At 40.6% G+C, this 19,581-nt stretch overlaps 2 protein-coding genes across 3 annotated transcripts in view; one reads left to right on the top strand and one right to left on the bottom strand.

The window, feature by feature from the left end:
- Positions 1-7,254, top strand: part of SLC4A5 (solute carrier family 4 member 5) — an 88,716-nt gene extending 81,462 nt beyond the window's left edge. The window contains exons 24-26 of one of the 2 annotated variants that reach the window (XM_039852345.1): positions 529-684; positions 3,257-3,324; positions 5,236-7,254. In XM_039852345.1, coding sequence (XP_039708279.1) covers positions 529-684; positions 3,257-3,324; positions 5,236-5,401 — 390 coding nt within the window. In that variant the 3' untranslated portion in view covers positions 5,402-7,254. The remainder of the gene's footprint in view (positions 1-528; positions 685-3,256; positions 3,325-5,235) is intronic. The other variant, XM_039852346.1, reaches the window with a different exon arrangement.
- A 791-nt stretch (positions 7,255-8,045) lies between these two features.
- MTHFD2 (methylenetetrahydrofolate dehydrogenase (NADP+ dependent) 2, methenyltetrahydrofolate cyclohydrolase) lies at positions 8,046-19,374 on the bottom strand. The gene is made up of 8 exons (XM_039852347.1): positions 19,217-19,374; positions 14,632-14,816; positions 13,338-13,460; positions 12,241-12,393; positions 11,691-11,798; positions 10,731-10,823; positions 10,231-10,356; positions 8,046-9,234 (listed from the first exon to the last, which is right to left on the bottom strand). Exons 1-8 carry the CDS (start codon positions 19,315-19,317, stop codon positions 9,071-9,073), a joined length of 1,053 nt encoding a protein of 350 aa, XP_039708281.1. The 5' UTR covers positions 19,318-19,374; the 3' UTR covers positions 8,046-9,070.
- Positions 19,375-19,581: the final 207 nt, after the last annotated feature.

Raw genomic sequence — 19,581 nt, 5'->3', positions numbered from 1 at the left:
TGGGGGTTACTAGAGCCTGTGAGCTGGCACTAAGGGAAAGCCCTGGGTGGGCCCCAAAGCTGCAGGGCTGGAGTTGGGGCCAGAGTGAGGACGCAGAGGTAGGGTTTGAAATGTGCCCCCCTGAGAGGGCTCTATGTCACTGATTTTGACCCTGGCTTTTCATTTGAGGCATCCGGCAGCCAGCAGCATGTGTATTAACAGCCCGCCAAGTGATTTGGCGCCAGCTCAAGTATGAAGAGCATTGATTTAAAAATTAACTGTAGTTCTCTAGCCCATGATCTCTACCCGGCTCCCCACCTCAGCCATCACAGCTTCTGTCCCTCTGGGTCACTGGTAGGCATTGTCACTGAACTGAGGAAAGCCAGAGAGGAACCACAGTGGGCGGGAGGTGAACAATGGTTTGTGAGAGCTGTAAGATGGCTCCAAAGACACTGACCGGAAAAAGTCCCTGAACATGGCTGAGGGAGAAAAAACTGTGCCCAAGTTTGGGGCCTTGAGCCTGCCATTTCTTATGAACTGTCACCACAGATCCTGGGCCTCATCATTGTCCGAAGGCTGCTGGACCTCATCTTCTCCCAGCACGATCTGGCCTGGATTGACAACATCCTCCCAGAGAAGGAGAAAAAGGAGACAGACAAGAAGAAAAAGAAAAGGAAAGGGGCCCATGAAAACAGTGACGAGGAGGTGGGGAAGATGTGAGGCCTAGGCCTGGGGCAGAGATCAAGAGACTCTCTCTCTACTTCTGCCAGGGCCGGGGGTGGGGTGGCTTCTCAGGTGGCCAGCAGCGACCCCGTCCAGGATGAGCTGAGGCGTCTGCTTATGTTGGTCTGGGGTGCTGAGAGCTTATCTTTTCATGCGAATATCCTCAAGGTGGGCCAAAGTGAAAGAGCTCCCTATCCAGGGAAGAGTTTAGCCAAACCCACTCTGTCCAGTTCTGTTAGGCTTTTGGGGTCATTATCAACAGCACTGCAGTCCCCTGAGGCAACAGGGCGGAGACTGTCTCTGTCAGGGAGGAGGTTATGAGAACTGACCTCCAAAGTATGGAACAGGCTTAGGGAAAGGAGACTGATGGGCACTCACTGCCCCCAACAGATGGGAGGACTGGGGACCAGGTTTGCCTGGTCCTGCCCTAAGGAAAGGGGGAGGTGGGGAAAGAGGCACGTGTCCTCACTGAGAGGAGGGTGACTACATTCCTCAGATACCTGCAAGGTTGCCCTGATTACCCCACCCTTCTCCCGCATTTCCTCCCCACCCTCACTGCAAAACACTCAGGGAGTCAACAGACAAGAAGCCAGTTCAGAACTTAGAGTAAACCACAGAATGTTAGGCAGAAAGATTGTCTAGTTCAAGTGCTTATTACAGATGATGAAACTGTCTCCCCAAAAGAAAATGATTCACCCAAGATGGGCATATATCTAAATGTCTTAGAAGGAATTAAGAAAACCATTTCTCACTTTGAATCTGATACTTCCAACATACTAAGCTCTCCATGACATCTCCCTGTTTGACTCAAAACCACATCCGTGCCTCATCCTTGAATTGTTCTCCTAGTGACCTTGCCTTTTGCAGATCAAACCTATTCTCAGGCGAATCCTTGCTTACTGTTTGGTGGCAATTAAATCGTTTTCTGGTGGTAGCAATAGACTGAAACTCCCCTTGTCCTTAATCACCTTCCTCTTCCAGGAAGGCCCATTGGCCATTCACACGTTTTCACTGATGTTTTAGAGTATTTGCAACGATAGATTCTGAGAACAAAGAAACCGAGAACCTAAGTGCCTTTTAAAGACAAATAGTTATCCTTTCATTGATTCATTCAATAAATATTTGAGTGGCTACCGTGTGCCAGGAACTATTCCAGGGTTGGGAATAAGTATCTCCGGATGTTATACTATTCCATGGAAAAACGGGATTCAATTTACACAAATTCATTTTACACACATCTTTACACAGCTATTGTGTGAGGTTCACTCCCAAGTAACTGGTTACCGTGACAGCTGAAACTGTTCTGATGAGTAATGTTCCCAGAAGAGGACAGCGGGTTGACTGTGTGATGCCCCCTCCCTGAGCCCCAGGGATTTACAGCACCCCCTAACTGTTTAGTCTGGATGTGAAGAGGATGGTAGTTTGCACATTGTGGATGTATATATTTTCCATCTTGGCAAGAAAGCCAAAGCTGTTGTATTGGTGGTGTTTATCAGCTCTTCCCACTGTTTCTCTCCAGCCCCAGTTCCCTCCTCCCTCAGTTATAAAGATTCCCATGGAAAGTGTTCAAACAGATCCCCAAAATGGTATCCACTGCATTGCCAGTAAGTAAAACACATAATGTCTCTCCCTTACTACTAATCCTCCACCTCTTCCTCAAGGAACTTCCATTTTTAATTCATGGGATCTAGTGGTCTTAGATGCTAGAGGACCCCTATGCTAGGTAGAGGCCAAAGGGAATTGGGCCACAGGAGTGGGACTCCAATAATCAATCTTTAATTTAGGCAAAACCCATCATCCTCCCCTTTCCCCTGGTTCCCTTAGATGCCTGTGGCACCACCTGGCCCTCTCTTGCGTTGTTTCAGACATGACCAAACATGACCAGCTGAGCCTTCCATGTTTTCCAGAGGTTGTTGAAAAGACTGAGAGCTCAAATCCAAGCTGAGTTGTTCTTTAGAAGCAACAGGTAGCATCGCATTTGGATCATAAATTAGAAAAGTCCTCGTGGTCGGGCTGTGATTCTGTATGAATCACAAGCACCTTCCACCTGCTGAAAGGGAGGCTGCCTGGAAGGGATCAGGCATCGCTTATGGAGATCCTGGGGGATTCTGTAGCTGCCTTTACCCACTCCCACCCTCAGCTCCCTATCGATGGACAGTTCGGTCATTGAGACAGCACAGCTTGAGATCCCAACCGGAGTTCAGACCTAGTTCCTAAAATAGATTTTGCCACTTTCCTCAAAGGCCCTCGAAGGGCTTCCCATCACACTCCATTAGAGATACCTCTTTGAGTTTCTCAATCTTTTCCCTTCCTATTTATATAATTACATCATCCTTTCTTACTCTTCCCTGGCTAAGAGCCCTCTGGGTGAAGGAATAATTGAACCAGAAGTCACTTATCCCTCTGAGGGCCCTGTATTCCTCTGAGCAGTGTTAGCCATGGGGTTGGAGAATAGAAAAAAGAAATGGGCGAGGGAAGCACTGGAAAAAAGATGATATTTTCCAGTATAGTCCTCAAAAGTGCTCCACATATGACATCTTAATTTTCCTGCCAGGAAAAAGATCTTCCAGTTGGAGTTATTCATTCTGATTCTTCCTTCAGTGACTCAGAACCTGATCGAAGGTAACAGCCATGAGGTGTATGCTTTGGGTATTGGATAAGAGACTAAGCAATGGCCAGGAAGCTTGAGGGACATGGATCTCTTAGACTAGCCAGTGTCTCAGTAAAAGCCCTTTGAGCTCCACGACAGAAAGAAAGGCTGACAGGCATGATTACTGAGTGTCCACTAACAAATTTGTTCTCTTATTGACATAATAACATGATTACAACACACAGTGGTATTCCACTTTAGAAAAGGGAATTATATTAGGTAAAATGAAAATTGAAAGTAAATACTGAAGAGAAAACAACAGAGAAAACTTAGACATGACTTAAGTATATATTATTGGAAGCTAGGATAAATGAACTCTAAGAATCAAAACACCAGCTAATCTAATACTCTGTGTAATAAAATAACAGCATGGTTAATTAGCAAAGGTCAGAAAGGGTATCAAGGAAAGCTAACTAAATATCAAAGATTAAGTGGAGATAAGAACAGTCCAGAAAGGATTCAAGACCCGATTTTCAGGAAGCCCCATGCCAACCGTGTGATTCCTACCTGTTCTAAATGAGAAGCCACCCACGAAGAAGATAGTACTTCTGGATAGTTGAAGATAAAGGGGGCTCAAAAATGGATATGAGGAATTCAGAAGCAAGAAAATCTGCCTCAGTTATTACTAGAGAAGATGGTAGAGGCAGTCTTACTCCTATGTTGTGCCCTAAACTGGACAGAGTGATTCTGTACTGAGCCAGTGAAAGTCTAGAGACAGATAAATTTCCAGACTTAGATGGTACTCTCAAGAGATTTTAGGAAATATGTATGGGATCTGAGTTATAAGTCGGGGCTGTTATCACATGCTAGGATGAAAAGAAACTTAACACTGGTACAAGCCTCCCTAAGCAATGGGCCCTGGACCATTCTAGCCAAGTGTCACATGTCCAAATTACGTCCCTGCCTGCCTTCTTATCCCATCTCCCCAACTAAGACTCTTGTGCCCTTAAAGTAACTGATCTTTACATACAAATATGTTAGGAGAAAGCAGTCTGCCTATCTCGATTCATTTTCTTTTTAAAATAGCCTACACTAAATTGAATCTCTAATTGCCCCAATTTCAATCAGTGGAGAAAGAATATGGACCAAGATAGGGCATTTCCAAAACCCTGTTAAATAATAAAAAACATGGGACCAGGTCAGAAATGTAGAAAATTTGGTAACTGGCAATAGCACTTCTCAACTACACTAGTGTTCTATCAAATCTATGAAAGCAGAGACCACTAGCTAGCAGGATTCCATTTCAGCAAAATGACCTAGTTTAACAAAGATTAAGGATCATGATCAATCAGGCAGGATGCTTAATTTCTGAGGATACAGAAAGACAGGCATGCGAACAAAGGCACACAGCACCTTGTGCCAAGAACAATAGAGCACATGTAAGAGAACAGTGGTCTAAAGGAAGGTATTTGTCTTATCTGGAGAGCCTAGGAACGATAAACAGGAGTCCATCATATAGAGCAAAGGAGAGAAAAGGGCATTTCGGGTTGTGAGAACGGGTCGGAATTACCATTTGAAAATGTACACACACAGCAAAGAATACGGGGATAGATGGAGCAATCAAACTACGAGCAAATGGGTGTGAGCATAGGAGGCCTTGCCTTGCCACACTAAGGAGCTCGGATTGTTTTGAATCCACAGAAAAATTTAAGCAGAACCACAGATATGTGATCTAGAAAGTTCACTTTGGCATAGGTTGAAACAGGGTGAGACCAGTAATGACAGCTGAAGACTGAGCAAATAGGATTCTGCTAGTTCCAATGGTGTATTAAGAATTCATAAGCAAAGACAGGACTACTTGTTTGCATTAGAGCCCTGCTCTGGAGAATAGCATGAAAACTAAACACCAAATGAATTATGCTCCCCTCCTTTTTCTCATTTAGCATTACCTTGCACTTCAAAATTTCCTGTCCAGCATCACCTGCTTTCAACTATTCACAGAGCCCAAAGTTCATGGTGCCACAGGTGAAGATAGAGATGGAGTCAGACTGTGACTTCGCAGACATGGACATATATGGAAGAGACACTGACGGCGAGACCACCCTCTAGGACATGGTGTGTCCCCTGATAGGGCACAGAGGGAGGGCATGGGTTAGTCTTCATGGTGAAAGTCTGGGAAAGTGGAACTTCTCTGAGCCTGTTTCCTTATTTACCAAACAGTCTGTGCCGTTATTCCACTTGATAGAAAACTGGAGAGCTGTCGATAAAAAGTACTACTGAGATGCAAAACTCTTTTCTTTCCTTTGTAATTATGAAAACAACTAAAGCTCAATATTATATCTTATTTTAAAATGAAGTCCAACATAGAAATTATAACATTTCTTTTGAAATTAAAAAAAAAAGCTTGCTCCTAAAACTGTAGTTAAGATAAAGGGGCAATAGTCAATTTTTAAAGTTAGATTTTAACGTGTCTAAATGATCTTGAAAAAACTTTTAAAATACTTGTACTTCAACAAAGCAAGGTTGGAAATTTTGTTTTGCAATTTTGACTATTAAGAAATGCTTAAAGTTCCCTATCTTATCTCCCCCTCATTCCGTTTGCTAAGGGTCTTATGAAAAGTTTGAGCCATCTGCATAATGCGCCTTGCTCCAGCACAGAAGTGTGACTGGGGATTTTCCGGATTGAAAAGCCAGTTCCAAAAGTCTGTTAATGAAAGAACCAACACATTTGAGTGGATAAATGTTTTTTAAAATAAAATAGTTCCTGTTAGAGTAAAATCCCAAACCATGTTAAATCAAAAAAAATGATCTTTTAAATTGACATGACTGGTTTTTCATGCCCAGAATCAAATTTCTTTATGCATTTGGGTAGGTCCTTCCTGCAAGTTTTCAATGGTCTGATCCCAAAGTCAAACTCCCATTCACATAAACATTGCATGCTAGGCAGAGCTGATGTCAAAATTTTGAAAGATTATAACTTTGCAATATTAGATTATACTTTAAAGGAATGTTTGGAAGCAAGTCAGATTAAAACCCGTTATTAATGAAGCAAATCCTTTCCTCATAAAACTTATGATCAGTCTTTATCGTCAATCCATGTTTAACAAATGCCAACCATGTTTATTTAGCACCTACTGTGTGCCTGATAGCCACAATGCATCTGACATTTACCTTCTCAAAAACAACTATGGATTTGAATCTTCAATAAATCATTTTGGTAAGAGTTACTACAGTTACTCAAGATGACAAATGCAGGTGCTCTTTCTTTATTCCTTATTTTTTAAAGACAAATGACACTAGATTGTTAACATCTTGTTAACCAGGGACAGTTAAATGCCTCTGTAATCCCCAGAGCCTAGCATAGTGACTGGGTCCACAGAAAACTCTTAACTGTTTATTAAATTAAATCTCAGCGCTCCCTTCCAAGGGATACTGCCAAGAGGTAAAGCTCTAAACCTCTATCACTTGATAGCTGCAGAATTTCTTAGCTGCTCACTAATCTAGAACTATCACCTGAATTTAAGTACAAATTCTTTATCTTCACTATCTGTACCAATCCTGGGAGAGCTAACAATCTACCCTTAACATTTCGGTTTTAAAACTTGGCTGATTTTCAATAGCATTTTGTCCGAATTATAGAAATGTTATGGATTCAGGAGTAAATGTGCTTGATTAATCAAATAAGCCGGAAAACTACAATGTTAATTTTTTTGTTCTTGTAAATTGATCACTGTAATTTTTCACCTTATACACGTCATTTATATTTTGTATATACATGAACATTTTAATTTTGATAGCTTCAACACTGTTACTTCTCCATGCAGTAGGTCAGTACTTTAATCCACTTGTAACTACAATTCAATAAAACTTAATACTGTCTGCTCATCTTGCTCCACATTTAATAATTTAGATAAGTCAGCAGGCATCCTATGGACACAAGCAACACACTTCACTTAAACAAAAGCATATCCAGCAAACTATCATCTTTCATGATAAAGAGTAAAGGCAGCTGGCAGAGGAACAAGAGGAAGTAGGTCAACTCTCCATTGTTCTCCTTTGTCTGCCTTAAGCTGCCTGGAGCAGGAGCTGTTTCTGCCTCCATGAAAGCCAAATACCCACTCCTGGTGGAGGATACACAGTGACCCATCCTAGCCTCAAAATGTGCACAATCTGTCAAATCAAACACACCAATTTAAAAAATGTGTGTTTGTATGTGTATATATGGAGAGAGAACATGGCAAGTACATCAAGTCCTTTGCAAATTGAACAGTGTGTAAACTGAACACATGGTTTAGAACAGGGGTCCCCAATCCCTGGGTTGCGGACCAGTACTGGTCCATGGCCTGTTGGGAACCAGGCCGCACAGCAGAAGGTGAGCGGTGGGCAAGTAAGCGAGAGAAGTTTCATCTGTATTTGCAGCTGCTCCCCAGCGCTAGCATCACAGCCTCAGCTCCACCTCAGATCACTGGGCATTAGATTTTCATAGGAGCACCGGTCCCTGGTGCCAAAAAGGTTGGGGACCACTGGTTTAGACTAACCACTTAAATGAATCTTACAGATTAAACGCTAGCTTGGTACAACCTGCTGGGATGTAAGACTGAAAAGAGTAGGCTGGTTTCTCCATTGCTCTTTAAACCAAATTGTTTAAGGAATAGGATTGGGTGTTACCACATATAGGAATATATAGATCAATTACATCCAATGAAAAAAGTTATGTTAGGTAAAAACAAAACAAGAGGAGGAAGATATGGTATTTCAGAAACTCATTCCATACCAGTCAGAAGTGTTTTATTAAAAAAGCAAACAAGAAAACCCTTTAATCAGAAAGTCTGGTTAAATTCAATAGTAACTCAAGCTCTAAAAAACCTATGGGGGGTGGGGGCGGTGGACCAACAGGTGCTTCAGAGAAAAGCAGGCAGCTGCTAACAATTCTTTGGTGGAAAAGTAAGTTCCCTACTTATACAGGCTGCCCCAATGATCATCAAGCCCAAGTTTTGTTTTTTAAACATAGGTTTCAAGATCTACCAAAGAAACCACCCAGAAACCCCCAATAGTAAAAAAAACTTAACAGTGAAGTTTAAAGATATAGAAAAAAACAAATGTGATAATACACACAATTTATAAAATAAGCCTTTCAGTTCTAGAAAACTAAAATGGAGAGACCTCATGGATACAAAAAACAAGGGCTTATAGCACATAGAACAACCCTAGACATTTTCCCAATGACTAAGCTATAACATGACAACTCAGGAAACTATTAACATGTAGCTTTTCTTCTGGTCATCTGTCAATACGTATAAAATTAGGGTAACTTTTTTTACTCAATTACCATCCTTTTTTACCTTTTCCCTAATTTTCTATAGCAACATTTTCCCTTTGGTTTGACCAGTTGAACTCAAAAGGTTTGGAACCTAGAGTATCAACTCTTTCTGGAATAGCACTTAGGAAATGCAATCCTAGAAAAGGCAAATTGTAACTGTAGTGGTCTGACAAAGTTAAGCAGCCATTCTCAATGTGACAGTGTTCTTCCATGTTAATCACTAGGTTAATGGCTTCTCCTATAGCTAGATCATATGACCCAGCATGATACTGGCATGCTCCCTGGTGAGGTGCTATGGAACTATATGCACAAACACCCACCCATTTAAGCTTTCAGTAAATACAAAGCATCATTTAAAACCACTTCAGCAGAATAAATAAAAATTCTGCATTTCTATTGGCCTGTTTTGCCTCTTGAATTGGCTTGGAATAGTGTTCATGACACAGAAGACACAACAGTTAATTAGTTGCCACTCCAAGCTCCTTAGACTTCAGTACTTCCTGCTCTTCAAGCCTCAGCACCTTTTTTGCAGCAAGAATGGTATTCTTCATTAGCATCGCCACTGTCATGGGACCAACACCCCCAGGGACTGGAGTGATGTAACCAGCTTTCTTCTTGACTCCTAAATAGAAACAAGACAGACAGATTGCTTTATTATGACAAAGAAAATGCAAGTATTTTTAACATGTCATGGAAAAAGCATTCAAATAATAATATACATAACCACCTTTGTAAGCCTTGAACTCATAAAAAAAAAATCACATCTAATTACTTAAGACTAAAGGCTTTTGAATGTACTAATAAAGTAACATTAACAGAATAAGCAGAGATGAATATTTACACATCTAAATAACCTATAATTTACCATCCATACTTTCCTCCATATTAAATCAACTTAAAAAGAAACATCTCAGTAGGTTAACTGTACGGGAAGTTAACCTATAATAATAAGCATTACCTAATATCTGCATAAAACAATTTCTTAATTTTACTCTACATATAATATTTATTTATACTGTTTCCCAAAGCACCAAGCAAAGTAATTTTCTGGAAAATAAGAAGTAAGATTTTTTTAACTCAATCTTAAAGGAAAAATACTTGGATACCTAGGCTTGGGTCTGACTACTTTAATAGAAACAGAAAGCTAGAAATAGAATTATTACCATAAAATTCAGATAAACATGGTACCTTAAGAACTGAAAGGAGAAATCTACTAGCAAATTCCAAAATTTAAAGAATATGACCTTTTCTTGGACTGTTTTAACATTTCAGGTCTGGGATCTCTACTCAATATGGAAATGAGAAATCCGTAACAATTTTTAGGAGGCTCAGCAGTTTAAGAAAATCACATTAAATTGTCAGACTTGTTAAAAGTCTTGAAGTTGTTTTAATTATGATAATGCTAAGGAAAAAAAAAACAATTCCCTGAAAAGTTTATACCTGGTCTCCATAATTTTATGATATAAACACCTAAAATAATTCTAAAATGTCTATAATTTTAAAAAAGATTCCTCTTAATTCTTGTGGAAAGAATTTTAAATGGTATTAATAGGGTAACATAAGTTTAAAAGGTAATATTTACTGATTTTATATTTTTTAAAAAAATTATACTATTTACCTTCAAAATCCACATCTCCAACCAACTTGGGTTTAGCAGTGATGGGATCTTGAATTCTATTTATTCCCACATCAATAACGGCTGCTCCTTCCTTGATCATGTCTGCTGTGATTAGATTTGGAATGCCTGGAAATGGTGACAGGAATGATCAATTTAGTACTGAAAAGAAGATTCCACCTGTCAGATTCTTATCTAATTTCAATTTCAAGCGACCTAAAAGTACTAATTATTGTTTTATAAAAACCTATAAAAACTATTAAACAAGGAAACATTTAAACTTCATACAGTAAATAGAAATCTTTTGAAATTATAGAAATAACATTCATCTATCAAGTCTATAATGGAATGCCAGAAACCACTATTCCAACCACAACTCTTTTCTCATCTTTGTAGGCAGCTCACACTGTCAATCCTAGGGCAATGAACGGAAAGACAGTGAGGCAGGCAAATTCTAGTCCATTTTCTGGGGTGACATCCTTCCGTTCACCTGGTGTTCTTACCTGCAGCAGAGACCACAATATCTGCAAGAATTGTATGTTTCTTCAGCTGCTCTTTGGGAGTGTATCGGTGAGATATGGTAACAGTAGCATCACCTATGAGTTAAAAATTAAATGTCTTGATTTCTGAATCAAAGCTGAGATTAGACTAGGTCTCAACTAGGCAAACCATTGTAGAAATTTAACATCTCTGAAAAATAATTGACTTAATTTGTGTGCCATATTTTCTAGACAGCCAATTATCATTTTTTTAAAAAATACCCGATTTTTTTGTAACTTTTACCTGGTGGTCCTAGCTCTACTCTTCGGAGTCATATATAATTAGATTTATTCCTTATCCTGTTTAAGTTTTTCAAGAATTTTATCTTTCTAAACAAAATATCACAGGAATTATTCAAGGTCTTTTTTAAAAAGTGTGCTAAAAGATATCTGGAAATATTTAGTTTTGCTATTCTGATATAATCATATGGATATTATGATAATCACATAAAATAACTCTGAATTGAGGCTTTCTCTCAGACAAATTAACAAGAATTTGACATAATGACACTTTACAGTCATATCAATTCAGTCCTTTGCAATGGTCTAAAATTGTTTTCTACCAATGACACAGAATGGGATACTAACTTTGAATAAGAATCGCTTCTTAGATCCAACTATCAAAGCCATAACTAAAAATTTCTAACTCCTACAACCATGCTTATACTCAAAACTCAAATTTATTTGAGGCATATCCATTTCTGAACTAGCTTCATAATAAGTTAATATAAATAAACTCTCAAGTAACACTGAGTACAGCTTCTCCTACAAAGATTACTCCCCCAATATCTGTTAACAAAATTATAACAAATGCAAATACCGATACAAATGTTTCCCTGAAAGTTAGCACTTCTAGACATCCACAGGATAGCCTCTGAAGGCTCTCACATAAAGAAGACACTCCTCATAATACAATTTCTTTACCTCCAGGACGTTCGTGGGCCCCATCTGTGTGCAGTAACATCGCAATAGGCATTCCAACATTTTTTGACCTTCCAGCTACAACCACGTTTTTCCCAAGGGTTGGAATGCCTATGAAAAAATACGCATACCTGCATTAAAAGCAGTGCCAGACTGTCTTAGAATGAGAACCAAAGGAAAAGGAAGGCAGATGGCCCAGGACATGAATCTAATTGTGATAATGAAGGAAGTCACTAACCTTACTGCCTCATCAGTCAATTGGCCCTACCACTTGCTTCACATAGTGAAGGCTAAAAGAAAACATTTTGTAAGCTACAAAATGTTATATGAATATGAACTATCAACATTATTAAAGCTTAATTTTCCTTTACTGAGGCTTCTGGATTAAACAGCAAAAATAGTCATGGGCAATTGCTAAGAGAGGAAAGCTCTGGGGAGAACTAGAGGTCATGGGGTGAGGGTTGCCACTTTTTGGTACTGTATGAATTTTTACCATTTGCAAGTACTACTTTTAAAATACTAACACAGACATACAATTATGGCGTATACCTACCAGTTCGCTTAATTATCTCCCATACACCCCATGGGGTAGCTGGTAACATGGAATATTGGTCCAAACACATTCGTCCTACATTAATTACATGAAAGCCATCGACATCCTTGTCTGGAGAAACAGCATTGCAGATCTTTCTCTCATCAATGTGCTCTGAAAAAGAAATCAGAGCAGTGGCCTTAAGTCACAGTTGCAGAGTTGGCACTGCTTGACCCCAGCGTATGTGGGGTTCCCCTTCCACAATGTGCCTGTTTGCCTTCATGATTTACTTCTTCCATCTACACAGAAGGAACACATATCAAGCAAAGCCAAATGCCAACATCAAAGTCAATGTCCTCTTATACAACTGCTTCCCTGCTCTGACCTTTGTATCAAGATCTCAAAATCAAGGAGTATTTGGTATTCTGATGTGGGGGAAGAAAAATTACTTTTCCTCCTACTTTTCTAAATTCTTCTGGCTGGATTAATAATCAAATTAATATGAAACATATTAACAGGAGAAAATGTATACAAATTTATTACATATGTATATATGGGGGTTCCATAACAATATGAGACCCACGACATATTGAGCAGTTGAGGCTTATATGCCATCTTAAGCTAAGGAAAAAGGGGGTTGTGGTTGGGGACTTCAAAGGACTGGAAGGCAATTCACATGGAGATGGAAAAGCAAATGTTTGGTAAATAAATGTTTGCTCCGCCAATGGGACCCAGAGAAGACTTTGATCAGAGAGGTCTTGCTAGGTTCCTCCCTGCTTATCACGCCTAGTTCATATGGAACTATAGTTATCTCCGAGGATATCTCCCTTGCTGGAGCAGGTCCTCTATCTAAATTCTTTTGGGCAGTTAGGGAGAAGGTCAAAGGTTTTCCCCCTGAGTCTTTTGTTTCTTGAGAATAACCAGCTTAAAATAATCAATATTCCAAAAGGCATATTTTTAGGGTGGCAAACTGCTTCCCCTCACTGAGTAGTCTGTCCTATATCTAATAAAATATTCGCTCTCTTTAAGTCAAATTCGTAAGAGGGGCAAGCTGTATAAAGTAACCAAGCCTTTCCATTCCTCAGAAATCACTTTAAATGGCGGAGTCCAAAACTCACCTGGGAGAGGCAGCTGAACAAGGAGGCCATCGACATTGTCATCATTATTGAGTTTACTAATTAAATTCAACAGTTCTTCCTCTGAAATTGAAGCTGGTTTCACAATTGTCTCACTGTTGATTCCTATAAGAAAATTTCTAGATTAAAAAACATTGAGGTATTTAATGAGCAATGCTATGTTGCCTGCCACGGTCTTCTACAACTGAGGTTTGTTATTATCACACCTACTCTGGTAGCTGAAAAGCTTGAATCAGCTCAAAAGGAACCTAAAACAGCAACTTCACAAATATATACATTAGAGAATGCCAGCTTGACATTTTCTGTACATTACACAATCCTCGTTAACCTCATTTTACAGAAAGGAGACAGGCACAACAAAACTGAAACACAAGCCAGCTAGTGACAAAGCCAGTCTTTCCAGTCCCAAAGTCCCTGTTCTTTCCACTATATCAATGTCTTAGAAAGCCATGGCTTGCTATTTTCTAGAGGTTCTAAAGGTGTCCAATGAAAAGGGCAGGAAGTCTCAATCTTTAGTAATAAAGAACAGGGTATACCAAGAGGTCATGGTCTAGTAACACTGGCCAGCCATGCCAGTGCATTTGCAGCCCTTCAGAAGGGCAGAGCACCTGGTGCTCAGACTACTGACCCACAGACAAGCCCACCCACCTCTGGTCCACTGCCAGTCTGTAGTACAGTGAGACCTAGAACACAAACTTCCCATTGCCCAGCCCTATGCCTTCTGAATTCAAAACTCCAACCACTTCTAAACTGCAGAATTTCATTGGCTTTGGAATCAATCGGTAAGGAAATCAAAAGCTATTTCCCAGAAGTCGGAGTCATTAATCTTCTTCGAATCTATGACTGTGTCCTAGGTTACATTGCTGAAGTCTCCTAATCTTCTCCCACTAACACTTTGTTGCCTTAAACTGCAAGTGCTCAAACACTATAGTCAGAGACGCTCATCAGTCAGTAGATGTCAACTGTGTTCAAGGCCACCTGTCTGTCCAATGCCAAGACTAAGAATGATAGGCAAAGATACGATAAACTAAGAATTTAGCTTACATTTCAAAAGACACCAAAAATAGAAAGCATATTCCTTCTGTCCTAGTCTACTCCCCAATAGATACAGCCTGATTTCATTAGGACAAAGTTTTGGCTACAGCTCAATCACATTAGCCTCTTCTGCTTGGGTTTCTAATCAGAAAAAAAAAAAAAAGGAATAATAAATTACAATGAAGTTGGCCTTAGATAAGCCTCAATTTAACAGCAGTCGGGATCTGGGAGTGACACGTACCCACATCTGCAGCGGCCCTGGTTTTGTTGAGGACGTAGGAATGACTTGCAGGATTCTCGCCAACCAGAACCACACTCAGGTGCGGCCGTTTGTTGCCCGATGCCACCCACTCTTCCACCTCCTGCCGCACTTCCTGCTTGATCTGCTGGGCAAGCTTCCTTCCAGAAATAACAACAGCTTCATTTCTGCAGAAGGCAACAGAGTCACAAAACCAATACTAGCTTGAATTTTTGTAAAAAGTAAATTTCAGACTATAAAAAAGTGTTATTAAATACCCGAAACCTTAGGAGTCGGAGGAGAGGGAATTGGAGGAAAATGGTCAAAAGATACAAACTTCCAGTTATAAGATAAATAAGTACCAGGAATGTAATGTACAACGTGATGACTACAGCTAACACTGCTGTATGATATACAGGAAAGTTAAGAAAGTTCTCATCACAAGAAATTCTATTGTCTTTTTACTGTTATCTATACGAGATGACAGTCAATTAAACCTATTGTGGTAATCATGTCACAATATATGTAAATCAAACCATGCTGTACACCTTAAACTCATACAGTGATGTATGTCAATTATTTCTCAATAACGCTGGGGGGAAAAAAAGAAAAAAATACCTAAAACTGAAAGTTTAGGTTAAAATACATGGTGCCTAATCTGAGGGACAACTGAAACCTGAAGGTCAAGTTGAAAGTGTCCAGTTGCATGTTTAGAAGGATAAAGTTCACTGAAACAGTTACTATCATTAATCTGAAGCTTGGAAATTTTAAGTAATTGACAGCTAGTATTTGACAAAGCTGGGTCTCATCCAGCCTGTCTGAATCCAGAGTCTGGGCTCTTAATGCCATACCATTCTTCCTCCTGATCACTGACAAATTGAGAGGCAAAAAATAAAAAAGACTTCCATTGTTTTAATGTGCATTGTTTTATTTGACCCCTCACCAATAAGAGGTTAAATAGTTTTTCTTGTATGCTAATATACCATTTGTAGTATGTGTTTTGCCTGTGTTGTTAGCATCCAGTCATATGACAGAGATAATAGCAGTCAGGTTAATGGTAGAGTAAGATGAGCAAACTGGCTGTTGCGGGTGGGGCAATGAGGAAACTCAAGATCTGGAGGAAACTCCAATTACCAAAACCATGTTCAGATCTCTGAAAGGCTATCTCTTCCCATCAAGAACTGGTTAGGTAGCTCTTCCTGGATTCCAGTATGGAAGATTCCTGATTTTCATATTCCTACACAAATACTTCCAATAAAGTTCTCATTACTTAAAGTAAGATAAGCATCTGCTCCTTAAGCAAAAAGATGTCTCTCAAAACAAGTCTTTCCCTTTAGATTTGTGTCATGAGGAATGCTCCAACCTCAAGACCATTAAAATGTACAATTGTTTGAAACATTGAAACAATCTGTTTCCCCTTATGATACATATTTAATTCTCAAGAATTACATCCAGGTACTGATGTCTTATATGGTTAGACATGATTAATTCTTTTAAAGTTTTAACACTCTTTAAGCCTAAATGCCTGCTTTTTATTCGCATTACAATTAAATATCTACTTTAAACCAAATCTCAATGTCTTAGATATAATGCAGTAATTTTATATATAAACCTTATATTAATCTATATTTGCATCTTGTGAGGTATTAAGAAGATATAATTTTATAGCAAACCAAATACTTTTACCCAGATTTTATGTAATGATACTAGCATAGCACAAAATAACAGCATTTCCTGTACACCCATGGTACATTAAGAAATTGAAAACATATTAATATTTGCAAATCAATTTCAGAATTTGAGTTGAAGGGGACTTCATTAAAAGGACTTTGCTGATACAAATACCCCTGGAAAAATTCCTGATCTATATCAGTACCAGGAATACCCACTCCAGGCCAGAAATACATTCCCAATCCTAGAATACAATAGAGTACTTACAGAGGGCTCAGGACATGCATTTATATTGAATGAAATAACACATATAAAGTTCCAGGCATATATATTCAATAAAAATTAACTTCTTACTCTGTTGGTTAGATTTATATCCACACACATACACGTGTACCCTTAATATATGATAGATACGTTTCACACATACATGCATACATATTCTTAATATGTAATAAATACATTTATCTATTTATACATAAGGAGATATCAGTGAGAAGGACTTAGCTTGCACTTCATTAAAAAGTTCCTTTTGAAGGCAATAAGCTTGGAAAAAATGGAAGCAGCACATTTGTGCGAAGAATGATACACTAAAGTTAAGGACACAGGGTTCTGGGAGAACTCAGTGTTCCAAGTCCCAAAGGCAGGTTCTGAATGTTATGCCAATTTGCTTTAAAAACCACTGTCAAAAGTTAGAACCAAAAAAAAGCCACAATGCACTGTGCCTGCATATCTCTCATGACGTAACTGTTTTAGCCCTCCCTCTGCATACCACAACTCTGCAATGTGAAACAGTCCCACAAGTGAGTCACCACCTAATTTCCCATCGCCTCTTTTGCTAAAGGACAAACTACTACCCCCAAACAGAAACACAAACTCAGCTCAGTCCCACAGGAATCCAAAATGTATAAGCTATATTAGCTAATATTTATTTCATAAATCAATGCTTTCACAGATGTGTTTAGAAAATTTTCCATTAAAATTATGAACAACTAAAAAGAAGTCAAAAGGACTATTCGAATAAAGTTCAAAACTAAAATCCAAGTCAGTAGCATCTTCACTTTCCTCCTAATTCAACAGCTTACAGTACTGTGATTTTCCACAAAAAAAATTAATATCAGGTGCATTTTACAATTTACGAGTGTCATTTTAGGAAGAGTTCTGTTATCCACTAAATAACAGGAACAGAAATGAGTGAAGACAGATACAAAAGGGGATGGAACTAACATCTCTTAAATATTAGGTATTTTGCTAAGATTTTTGCATGTTCTCAGTTACTTTGCAGCTCTTATAATAACCCTGTTATGTAGAAGGGGAAAGTGAGGACAGAAACAATATATAAACACAAACCTCTGCCGCCAAAGTCCATTTTCCCCTATACAGCCCATTGTCTCTAAGCATGACTTTATGTTCCTGAAACCCTCTTCCCTACTGCCCACCAAAAAGGAATATGTGTAGACTCGTCTTTTTTAAAATATTATTTTACCAGCCAGCAGCAATCAAAGCAATACAACGTAATGATAAATACCAATCATAGTATTGCCTTCAGACACGTGGAAGTCTAATTGCTCCTTCAGAAAGGCAAGTAAAAGGAAAGCATTTGTTACTGCAGAGAAAGCAAACTGGTCCAGTTCTTCAGGTAACGAATTAGAGGATCTTTTATAAATTTCTTTTCAATCATGAAACGCACATGTGGCCAGCACTCAGGAAGGGAGGAAAAGGGGAAAGGACAGCAATGAGAGACGGGACTGAAAAGGCAGGTCATGGTGGTCGGACCAAGAAAAGCCTTGCATGTCCCCTCCCAAGTCTTCTTTCAAGAACGCATTAATCCTCATTCTGTGCTTCAATAGCACCTTGGCGATGTCTCTAATAACATTTTTACAGCGTGGAGATTACACGTGTGTTTTGTCCCCTGACAGGTAGGTGAGTTTCACTAAGCAAGTTTTTATCATCTGTGAATTTGCATAGTGTCTGGATGAAAGGAGGAGCTGCTGTTACAAGGCTTAGATCTCCGACAATACAAATGCTCTAAAGATGGAAGGAAGAGTGCTCACAGCCTTCCCCGCCCCCCGCCAAAACGACACTTCGATGTAGGTTTAAGAACGAGAGTTTGAATAAGAAAGATCAGGAAAAACTTACTACCTCCCTATAGAAACACAGCTTTCTTTCTCCTACTCCCGGGTATTTATCACCTCAATTTACTCAGCCTGGCACTGACCAGCTCTGGGTGGGCTGCAGTCAAAGCTCTGGTGACCACGGCACATTTATTCTCTTAGGAGGGAAAGGGGCAGCGTGAAGAGCAACGCAAACCACACCCACCTCGTGGAGGAGGAGGGAAATGCGGGGACCCGGGGAGCAAGCAGTCTCCGGAATTTCATCAGAATGCCCCAACCCCCTCCGCCGCTAGGATCGCGGGCAAGGAACGTTCGCCGAAGGCTGCTCATTCCAGAACCCTTACCCGCGCTCCTCAAAGTGTCCACTCCACTTTCCGCAAGCCGACTCTCGCCTCACCGCCAAGGGCGGCCGGCACCCTATGGCCCGTAACCTCTGTTATGTTCTCGTAAGTCAGGGCGCCCCAGAGCCCGCCAGTGCCTTTGCTTCGCACCCGGGGCCCCGTCCCGCCCGCCCGCCCGCGGACGAGTCACGCGACAAGGCGATGCCCGGAGCCTGAGGGAGGCCCGCTCCATCCAAAAGGAAGGCTCCTGGGAAACGCTACCCCGCCCAGCGAGCGCCCAAGTCTCCAGTTGCGGCCGCGCTCGGCTGCCACGTCGCCGGGCCACACCCCTCTCGGTGGCCACCACCGCCTGGGACGCAGACGCTCAGGAAGAAAATCCCTCAGGGTCCCTCGGGAGCCCAGGCGGCCCGCCAGCGCTCGGTTCTTCTCGGCTTTCCGCGCTGATCTAGCTCCCGATCCTCTTACCGAACTGCCGAGAGGTAGAAAGGACGGTGGTAGAGGCGGGAGTTCTGTGCGGGCCGGAGCAGCCGGGCGGCCAACGTGGACACGAGGGAAGCAGCAGCCATAGCCTGCTCAGGTGTCGGTGCTAGGAGCAAAGCGCGCGCGCGGGCCGCGCGGTTATACGGCTGGCGCGTGGCAGGCCCCGCCTCCCGCCGACATCCATTGGTCCCTATCCAGTAAAGCCCTGCTTGTGATTGGAGCAAGAAGGGCCCCAGAGCGAGGCCCTGGAAGCCTCAGAAGCCTCGGGAGCATGCCGTGATTGGCTGAGGAACGCAAGCTCCTGCCAGATGCAGCTGTTGTCACCGAGGGCTCGCCAACATAAGCTAGTT

This window comes from Pteropus medius, unplaced genomic scaffold (assembly GCF_902729225.1).
Source record: "Pteropus medius unplaced genomic scaffold, Ma_sr-lr_union100, whole genome shotgun sequence".
In the NCBI taxonomy this organism is placed as follows: Eukaryota; Metazoa; Chordata; class Mammalia; order Chiroptera; family Pteropodidae; genus Pteropus; species Pteropus medius.
The sequence above is the reverse complement of the archived record's forward strand: the minus strand, read 5'-3'. Positions and strand labels throughout refer to the sequence as shown.

Coding starts and splice junctions, on each gene's coding strand:
- MTHFD2 (XM_039852347.1), bottom strand. CDS start 19,317: ATGGCTGCTGCTTCCCTCGTGTCCACGTTGGCCGCCCGGCTGCTCCGG. Junction 14,817..19,216: donor TTCTACCTCTCGGCAGTTCG/GTAAGAGGATCG, acceptor TGCCTTCTGCAG/AAATGAAGCTGTTGTTATTT. Junction 10,357..10,730: donor TATTGTGGTCTCTGCTGCAG/GTAAGAACACCA, acceptor CACCATTTCCAG/GCATTCCAAATCTAATCACA.